This window comes from Coloeus monedula, assembly GCF_965178545.1.
Source record: "Coloeus monedula genome assembly, chromosome: 34".
Classification (NCBI taxonomy): Eukaryota; Metazoa; Chordata; class Aves; order Passeriformes; family Corvidae; genus Coloeus; species Coloeus monedula.
The window spans coordinates 771009-780940 of NC_138814.1; the positions used below are offsets into that span (position 1 = coordinate 771009).

Genomic DNA, 9932 nt, shown 5'->3' on the forward strand with positions numbered 1-9932 from the left:
CCGGGGGCTACCATGGGTTGGGGGGGGGAGGGGGTTAAGGGTGACCTCCCCTCCCCCCCCCCACCCCACCGGGCACCGTCGGTGACCCCGGGACGGAGGGGGGGGGGTTGAAGGGGGGGGGGGGTGGGGAGGACCCGGGTGTCCGGTCACCCCCCCACCCCCCCCGTTATTTTTAGCGCGGGGGGGAACCCGACACCGCGGGGCCACCGTGTCACCCTGTTTACGGGACAGCGGCGGTGACAGCGGCGCGGCGGCCCGGGGACACCCGGTGACACGGGCGGGGGCCGGGGACACCCCGCGGAGGGGGGGTCGGGGACAGCCGGGTGACCCAGGGGACACCGAGGGGACAGGAGGGACCCCCCACCCACCCATCGGCCACCCACGGGGTCAGCAGGGGTTGGGGACAGCCGGGGTTTGGGGTCACCCAGTGACCGGGGAGGCGCTGGGGGTCAGGGGTCAGCAGGGCTTGGGGACACCCCGTGACTCGGGGTGGGGGTGGGGACCCCCCCCCCAGGGTGTCGGGGACCCCCGGTGGGAGGGGGCGGGGAGGGGTGGGGACACGCAGGTGACGAGGAGGGGACGGCCAGGGATAGGTTTGGGGGTGAGGGGGGGGCACCCCGAGAGTTTGGGGGGGCTCCGAATCTTTGGGGTCCCCTTGGATCCCTTCAAGGACCTTGAGGGTCCCGAACCCCCCCCCCCCCCCGGGACACCCCCCCAAGGACCCTCCAGCTCCGCTGACCCCCAAAGTTTGAGGGGTCCCCCCGATCTTTAGGGTCACTGGGGGACCCCCCTCCCCCCAAGGACCTCGAGGGGGTCACCCTGGGACCCCCCACAAGTTTCGGGGTCCTCCCCAAATCCGTGGGACCCCCCCCCCCCAAAAAAAAGCCCTGAGGGTTCCCCAATTCTGTTGACGCCCCCCCCCCCCCCCCCCCCAGGAATTGAGGGGTGTCCCCAAATCTTTAAGGTCCCCTTGGAGCCCCGGGAGTTTTGGGGTGTCCCCGACACCGCAGGACCCTGAGCTTCCCCCAACCTCGCGGAACCATCGCTGCACCCCCAAAACTTTGGGGGGGGGGGGTCCTTCAACATCGCTGCACCCCCAAATATTTTAGGGGTCCCCCCGAATCTTTAGGGTCTCGTTGGGAACCCCAAGATTTTAGGCTTTTGGGGTGAACCAAACAACAAGAATTTTGGGTTCCCCCAAGTTTTTGGGGTCCCTCGAGACTTTTGGGGTGTCCCCAACACCGCAGAACCTCGAGGTCCCTCCTCAGAGCCATCACCGGCCCCTCGAGCGTCCCCCCGACCCCACTGACCCCCCCAGGACCCCCGGGGTCCCCCAAATCTTTAGGATCCCCCAAATCTTCAGGCTCCCCTTGAAACCTCCAAGACCTTTGGGTTGCCCCCAACCCGCTGACCCCCCCAGGACCCCCGGGATTCCCCAAATCTTTACAATTCCTCAAATCTTTACGATCCCCCAAATTTTTAGGATCCCCCAAATCTCTGGGATCCTCAAATCTTTACGATCCCCCAAATCTTTAGGATCCCCCAAACCTTCAGGCTCCCCTTGAGACCTCCAAGACTTTTGGGTTGTCCCCCACCCCACTGACCCCCCCAAACCTTCAGGGTTCCCCCAAATCTTCAGGCTCCCCTTGAAGCCTCCAAGACCTTTGGGTTGCCCCCAACCCGCTGACCCCCCGAGGACCCCCGGGATCCCCCAAATCTTTACAATTCCTCAAATCTTTGGGATCCCCCAAACCTTCAGGCTCCCCTTGAGACCTCCAAGACCTTTGGGTTGTCCCCCACCCCACTGACCCCCCCAGGACCCCCGGGGTCCCCCAAATCTTTGGGATCCCCCAACTCTTCAGGATCCCCCAAACCTTCAGGCTCCCCTTGAGACCTCCAAGACTTTTGGGTTGTCCCCCACCCCACTGACCCCCCCCAGGACCCCCAGGGTGCCCCCTCCAGCCCCCAGGCTGCCCTCGGTGCCCTCGGCCCCGCCCGTGCCCCGTCCCGGGGGTGCCGCGGGCATGGGGGAGCCGCTGGGCTGCTGCGAGCGCGTGGCCATCAACGTGGCCGGCCGGCGCTTCGAGACGTTGGTGCGGACGCTGCGGCGCTTCCCCGACACCCTCCTGGGGGACCCCCGGCGCCGGCGCCGCTTCTTCGACCCCCAGCGCCGCGAGTACTTCTTCGACCGCCACCGCGGGGCCTTCGGCGCCGTGCTCTACTACTACCAGTCCGGGGGGAGGCTGCGGAGACCCCCCGACGTCCCCCTGGACGTCTTCCTGGAGGAGATGAGGTTCTACCAGCTGGGCGACGAGGCGGAGGAGCGGCTGCGCGAGGCCGAAGGCTTCTCGGTGGAGGAGCCGCCGGCGTTGCCGAGAGGGGGGTTGAGGCGGCGAGCGTGGCTGCTGTGCGAGCACCCCGAGAGCTCGCCCGCCGCGCGCGTGGTGGCCCTGCTGTCCGTGCTGGTCATCCTGGTGTCCATCGTGGTCTTCTGCCTCGAGACGCTGCCGCAGTTCCGGCCCGGCGCGGAGGGAGAGGTAGGGAGGGGTGGGGTGGGGGAGGGGTTGGTGGTGGCGGTGTCCCCGTCGGGTTTGGCTTCGGTGGTGTTGTTTCCATCCTCATCATCGTCATCATCCCCATGGTCCTCGGTGTCATTGTCCGCATCCTCATCCTCATCTTCAGTGTCATTGTCTGCATCCCCATCTTCATCATCCTCATCATCCCCATTGTCCTCGGTGTCATTGTCTGCATCCTCATCCTCGTCATCCTCATCTTCAGTGTCATTGTCTCCACCCTCATCATCCTCACCCTCATCATCCTCGGTGTCATTGTCTGCATCCTCATCTTCAGTGTCATTGTCTCCATCCTTATCCTCATCCTCATCTTCAGTGTCATTGTCTGCATCCACATCTTCATCATCCTCATCGTCCTGGGTGTCATTGTCCGCATCCTCATCCTCGTCATCCTCATCTTCAGTGTCATTGTCTCCATCCTTATCCTCATCCTCATCTTCAGTGTCATTGTCTGCATCCACATCTTCATCATCCTCATCGTCCTGGGTGTCATTGTCCGCATCCTCATCCTCGTCATCCTCATCTTCAGTGTCATTGTCTCCATCCTTATCCTCATCCTCATCTTCAGTGTCGCTGTCTCCATCCACATCTTCATCATCCTCATCATCCCCATCGTCCTCGGTGTCATTGTCTGCATCCACATCTTCATCATCCTCATCTTCATCTTCAGTGTCATTGTCTGCATCCACATCTTCATCATCCTCATCATCCCCATCGTCCTCGGTGTCATTGTCTGCATCCTCATCCTCATCTTCAGTGTCATTGTCTGCATCCACATCTTCATCATCCTCATCTTCATCTTCAGTGTCATTGTCTGCATCCCCATCTTCATCATCCTCATCATCCTCATTGTCCTCGGTGTCATTGTCTGCATCCTCATCCTCGTCATCCTCATCTTCAGTGTCATTGTCTCCACCCTCATCATCCTCACCCTCATCATCCTCGGTGTCATTGTCTGCATCCTCATCCTCATCTTCAGTGTCATTGTCTCCATTCTTATCCTCATCCTCATCTTCATCTTCAGTGTCGTTGTCTCCATCCACATCTTCATCATCCTCACCCTCATCATCCCCATCGTCCTCAGTGGTGTTGTCTCCATCCTCACCCTCATCATCCTCACCCTCATCATCCTCATCCCCATCTTCATCTTCAGTGTCGTTGTCTCCATCCACATCTTCATCATCCTCATCATCCCCATCGTCCTCAGTGTCATTGTCTGCATCCTCACCCTCATCATCCTCATCCCCCTCTTCATCTTCAGTGTCGTCACCATCCTCACCCTCATCATCCTCATTCTCATCCTCATCATCCTCAGTGTCATTGTCTGCATCCTCACCTTCATCATCCTCATCCTCATCTTCAGTGTCGTTGTCTCCATCCTCACCTTCATCGTCCTCACCCTCATCTTCATCATCATCTTCACTGTCATTGTCTCCATCCTCACCTTCATCATCCCCATCCTCATCTTCATCCTCAATGTCATTGTCTGCATTCTCATGCTTATCATCCTCATCTTCATCCTCACCCTCATCTTCAGTCTCCAGTGTCGTTGTCACCATCCTCACACTCATCATCCTCACCCTCATCATCATCCTCATCTTCAGTGTCATTGTCTCCATCCACATCTTCATCATCCTCGTCCTCATCCTCATCATCGTCCTCAGTGTCGTTGTCACCGTCCTCACCCTCATCATCTTCATCATCATCTTCAGTGTCATTGTGTCCATCCTCACCTTCATCATCCTCATCCTCGTCTTCGTCTTCAGTGTCGTTGTCTCCATCCTCACCCTCATCATCCCCATCCTCACCCTCATCTTCATCTTCAGTGTCTTTGTCACCGTCCTCACGCTCATCATCCTCATCCTCACCGTCATCCTCATCCTCATCTTCAGTGTCATTGTCTCCATCCTCACCCTCATCACCCCCATCCTCATCTTCATCTTCAGCGCCATTGTCACCATCATCATGCTCATCATCCTCATTCTCATCGTTCTCAGTGTCGTTGTCACCATCATCACCCTCATCATCCTCATCCTCATCTTCGTCTTCAGTGTTGCTGTCACCGTCATCACCCTCATCATCCTCACCTTCATCGTCATCTTCCTTGTCATTGTCTGCATCCTCATCCTCCTCATCCCCATCTTCATCTTCACTGTCGTTGTCTCCATCCTCACCCTCATCCTCCTCATCCTCAGTGTCCTCATCGTGGCCATCCTCATCCTCACCTTCATCCCCACCACCATCCTTGTCCTCGTCCTCATCAGCCTCACCCTCCTCATCCTCAGTGTCCCCACCGTCACCATCCTCATCCTCCTCACCATCCTCATCCTCCTCACCATCCTCACCCTCACCACTCTCAGTGTCGTTGTCACCACCCTCGGCCTCACCCTCCTCATCCTCTCCCTCCTCAGTGTCTTCCTCCTCACCTTCCTCGTCATCTTCATCATCCTCATCCTTGCCCTCCTCGTCTTCGCCTTCCTCATCCTCGCCCTCCTCATCGTCTCCTGTCCCGGTATTCTCCTCTTCACCCTTGTGGTCATCTTCATCATCCTCATCCTCGCCACCCTCCTTGTCCTCAGCCTCTTCATCCTCAGTCTCACCATCCTCATCCTCATCCTCACCACGCTGCATCCTCATTGTCCCCGTCCTCATCTTCCTCCTCCTCCTCCTCACGATCCTCGACCTCGTTTTCTTCCTCACCATCCTCCTCCACCTCCTCACCCTCATCATCCTCCTCCTCACCATCCTCATCCTCATCCTCACGACCCTCATCCTCTCCATCCTCATCTTCACCTCCCTCACCATCCTCAGCCTTCTTCTTCTCTTCCTCTTCCTCCTCTTCCTCCTCCTCCTGGGCCCTCACCATGAGACCCGGGGCTCTGGGTGCTCCCCAACCCCCATCACCCACACTGGGTGGTCAGTTCAGGCTCTGGGTGCTCCCCAACCCCCATCACCCACACTGGGTGGTCAGTTCAGGCTCTGGGTGCTCTCTGACCCCCATCACCCACACTGGGTGGTCAGTTCAGGCTCTGGGTGCTCTCCAGCCCCCATCACCCACACTGGGTGGTCAGTTCAGGCTCTGGGTGCTCCCCAACCCCCATCACCCACACTGGGTGGTCAGTTCAGGCTCTGGGTGCTCCCCGACCCCCATCACCCACACTGGGTGGTCAGTTCAGGCTCTGGGTGCTCTCTGACCCCCATCACCCACACTGGGTGGTCAGTTCAGGCTCTGGGTGCTCTCTGACCCCCATCACCCACACTGGGTGGTCAGTTCAGGGTCTGGGTGCTCTCTGACCCCCGTCACCCACACTGGGTGGTCAGTTCAGGCTCTGGGTGCTCTCTGACCCCCGTCACCCACACTGGGTGGTCAGTTCAGGCTCTGGGTGCTCCCCAACCCCCATCACCCACACTGGGTGGTCAGTTCAGGCTCTGGGTGCTCCCCAACCCCCATCACCCACACTGGGTGGTCAGTTCAGGCTCTGGGTGCTCTCTGACCCCCGTCACCCACACTGGGTGGTCAGTTCAGGCTCTGGGTGCTCCCCAACCCCCATCACCCACACTGGGTGGTCAGTTCAGGCTCTGGGTGCTCCCCAACCCCCATCACCCACACTGGGTGGTCAGTTCAGGCTCTGGGTGCTCTCTGACCCCCGTCACCCACACTGGGTGGTCAGTTCAGGCTCTGGGTGCTCCCCAACCCCCATCACCCACACTGGGTGGTCAGTTCAGGCTCTGGGTGCTCCCCGACCCCCATCACCCACACTGGGTGGTCAGTTCAGGCTCTGGGTGCTCCCCAACCCCCATCACCCACACTGGGTGGTCAGTTCAGGCTCTGGGTGCTCCCCAACCCCCATCACCCACACTGGGTGGTCAGTTCAGGCTCTGGGTGCTCTCCAGCCCCCATCACCCACCCTGGGTGGTCAGTTCAGGCTCTGGGTGCTCTCTGACCCCCGTCACCCACACTGGGTGGTCAGTTTGGGACTCTGGGTGCCCCCTTAACCACCATTAACCCATTTTGGGGCTAAATTTGCGGCTCTGGGTGCTCCCCAACCCCCATTAACCCATCCCAGCACCTTTCCCACCCCCACCAACCCCCACTGGGTGTCACATCCAGACATCCCCATTACCCCCCATTAACCCCCCATTAACCCCCCCATTAACCCCCCATTACCCTCCCATTACCCCCCCATTACCCCCCATTAACCCCCCCATTAACCCCCCATTACCCCCCATTACCCCCCCATTACCCCCCATTAACCCCCATTACCCCCCATTACCCCCCCATTACCCCCCATTAACCCCCATTACCCCCCCATTACCCCCCATTAACGCCCCCATTACCCCCCATTAACACCCCATTACCCCCCATTATCCCCCCCATTAACCCCCATTACCCCCCCATTAACCCCCCCATTACCCCCCCATTACCCCCCCATTAACCCCCCCATTACCCCCCCATTAACCCCCCATTACCCCCCCATTACCCCCCATTAACCTCCATTAACCCCCCATTACCCCCCCATTACCCCCCATTACCCCCCATTAACCCCCATTACCCCCCATTACCCCCCATTAACCCCCATTACCCCCCATTACCCCCCCATTACCCCCCATTACCCCCCATTATCCCCCCCATTACCCCCCCATTACCCCCCCATTACCCCCCATTACCCCCCATTATCCCCCCCATTAACCCCCATTACCCCCCCATTACCCCCCATTAACCCCCCATTACCCCCCCATTTCCCCCCATTAACCCCCCCATTACCCCCCCATTACCCCCCCATTAACCCCCCCATTAACCCCCATTACCCCCCCATTACCCCCCATTAACCCCCATTACCCCCCATTAACCCCCCATTAACCCCCATTACCCCCCCCATTACCCCCCCATTACCCCCCATTACCCCCCCATTACCCCCCATTAACCCCCATTAACCCCCATTACCCCCCATTAACCCCCCATTAACCCCCATTACGCCCCCATTACCCCCCCATTAACCCCCATTACCCCCCCCATTACCCCCCCATTACCCCCCATTAACCCCCATTACGCCCCCATTACCCCCCCATTAACCCCCATTACCCCCCCCATTACCCCCCCATTAACCCCCCATTACCCCCATTAACCCCCATTAACCCCCATTACCCCCCCATTACCCTCCCATTACCCCCCCATTACCCCCCATTACCCCCCCATTACCCCCCCATTACCCTCCCATTACCCCCCATTACCCCCCATTAACCCCCATTAACCCCCCCATTACCTCCCATTTCCCCCCATTTCCCCCCATTACCCCCCCATTACACCCCCATTAACCCCCCATTAACCCCCATTACCCCCCCATTACCCTCCCATTACCCCCCATTAACCCCCCATTACCCCCCATTACCCCCCATTAACCCCCCTTACCCCCCCATTACCCCCCATTACCCCCCCATTACCCCCCATTACCCCCCATTAACCCCCATTACACCCCCATTACCCCCCATTACCCTCCCATTACCCCCATTAACCCCCATTACCCCCCCATTACCCCCCCCATTACCCCCCATTACCCCCCATTACCCCCCATTAACCCCCCATTAACCCCCCATTACCCCCATTACCCCCCATTAACCCCCCATTACCCCCCATTAACCCCCCACCTCTCTCCCCCCTTCTCCCCGCAGCCCCCTTCGCCCTCCCCCACCAACACCACCAGCCCCGCGCCGCCTCCGCAGCGCACGGGCCTGACCGACCCCTTCTTCCTGGTGGAGACCATCTGCATCTGCTGGTTCTCGCTGGAGCTACTGGTCCGGCTGGTGGCCAGCCCCAGCAAGGCGGCCTTCTTCCGCAGCGCCATGAACCTCATCGACCTGGCGGCCATCGCGCCCTACTTCATCGCGCTGGGCACGGAGCTGGCGCGGCAGCGCGGCATCGGCCAGCCCGCCATGTCCTTGGCCGTGCTCAGGGTCATCCGCCTCGTGCGCGTCTTCCGCGTCTTCAAACTCTCGCGCCACTCCACGGGCCTGCAGATCCTGGGCCAGACGCTCAAGGCCAGCATGAGGGAGTTGGGCTTGCTCATCTTCTTCCTCCTCATCGGCGTCGTGCTCTTCTCCAGCGCCGTCTACTTCGCCGAGGCCGAGGACGCGGCCACGGCCTTCACGTCCATCCCGCAGGCCTTCTGGTGGGCCGTGGTGACCATGACGACGGTGGGCTACGGTGACATGGCGCCGGTGACGGTGGGCGGGAAGCTGGTGGGCTCGCTGTGCGCCATCGCCGGCGTGCTCACCATCTCGCTGCCCGTGCCCGTCATCGTCTCCAACTTCTCCTACTTCTACCGGCGCGAGCTGCGCGGGGAAGAGGCCGGAGAGGCCGCGCCCGCCGCCGCCTGCCCGCACCACCCCGAGCCCCACGGAGCAGGAGGAGGAGGAGAGGCCGAGGCCAAGGCGGCAGCGCCGGGCCAGGGCTGGGGGGTGGACGGGGAGGCCGGAGGGGACAAAGGGTGGGGAGGGGGGAGGTTGGTGACCGAGGTGTGAGGGGGGGTGGGGGAGGGGATGGGGGGGGAGGGGGGGTGAGGATGGAGTGGGGAGGGGGCGCTGGGATGGAGTGGGAGTGCACTGGAACAAACTGGGAGTGCACTGGGATGGATTGGGAGTGCACTGGAACAAACTGAGAGGCACTGGGATAGAGTGGGAGTGCACCTGGATGGACTGGAAGTGCACTGGGATGGAGTGGAGGGTGCTGGGTGGACTGGGAGTGTGCTGGGATGGAGTGGGAATGCGCTGGGATGGAGTGGAGTGCGCTGGGATGGAGTGGAGGGTGCTGGGATGGAGTGGGAGTGCACTGGGATGGACTGGAGTGCACTGGGATGGACTGGAGTGCACCTGGATGGACTGGAGTGCGCTGGGATGGACTGGAGTGCGCCTGGATGGACTGGGAGTGCACTGGGATGGACTGGAGTGCACCGGGATGGACTGGGACTGCACTGGGATGGATTGGGAGTGCACCTGAATGGACTGGGAGTGCACTGGGATGGACTGGGAGTGCACCTGAATGGACTGGGAGTGCACTGGGATGGAGTGGAATGAAAGAAGATGGACTAGGAGTGCACTGGGATGGACTGGAGTGCACCAGGACAAACTGGGAGTGCACTGGGATGGACTGGATTGAAGGAAGATGAACTGGGAGTGCTCTGAGATGGACTGGGAGTGCACTGGAATGGACTGGAGTGCACTGGGACGGACTGGAGTGCACCTGGATGGACTGGGAGTACGCTGGGATGGACTGGGAGTGCACTGGGATGGACTGGAGGGTGCTGGGATGGAGTGGGAGTGGACCAGAACAAACTGGGAGCACACCTGGATGGACTGGAGTGC

At 60.5% G+C, this 9932-nt stretch overlaps 1 protein-coding gene across 1 annotated transcript; it reads left to right on the forward strand.

The window, feature by feature from the left end:
- Positions 1–545: 545 nt before the first annotated feature.
- KCNA7 (potassium voltage-gated channel subfamily A member 7) lies at positions 546–9092 on the forward strand (the record flags this gene model as incomplete). The annotated part of the gene is made up of 2 exons (XM_082299852.1): positions 546–2537; positions 8244–9092. The coding sequence occupies exons 1-2, from the start codon at positions 2025–2027 to the stop codon at positions 9090–9092; spliced, it is 1362 nt and encodes a 453-aa protein (XP_082155978.1). The 5' UTR covers positions 546–2024.
- Positions 9093–9932: the final 840 nt, after the last annotated feature.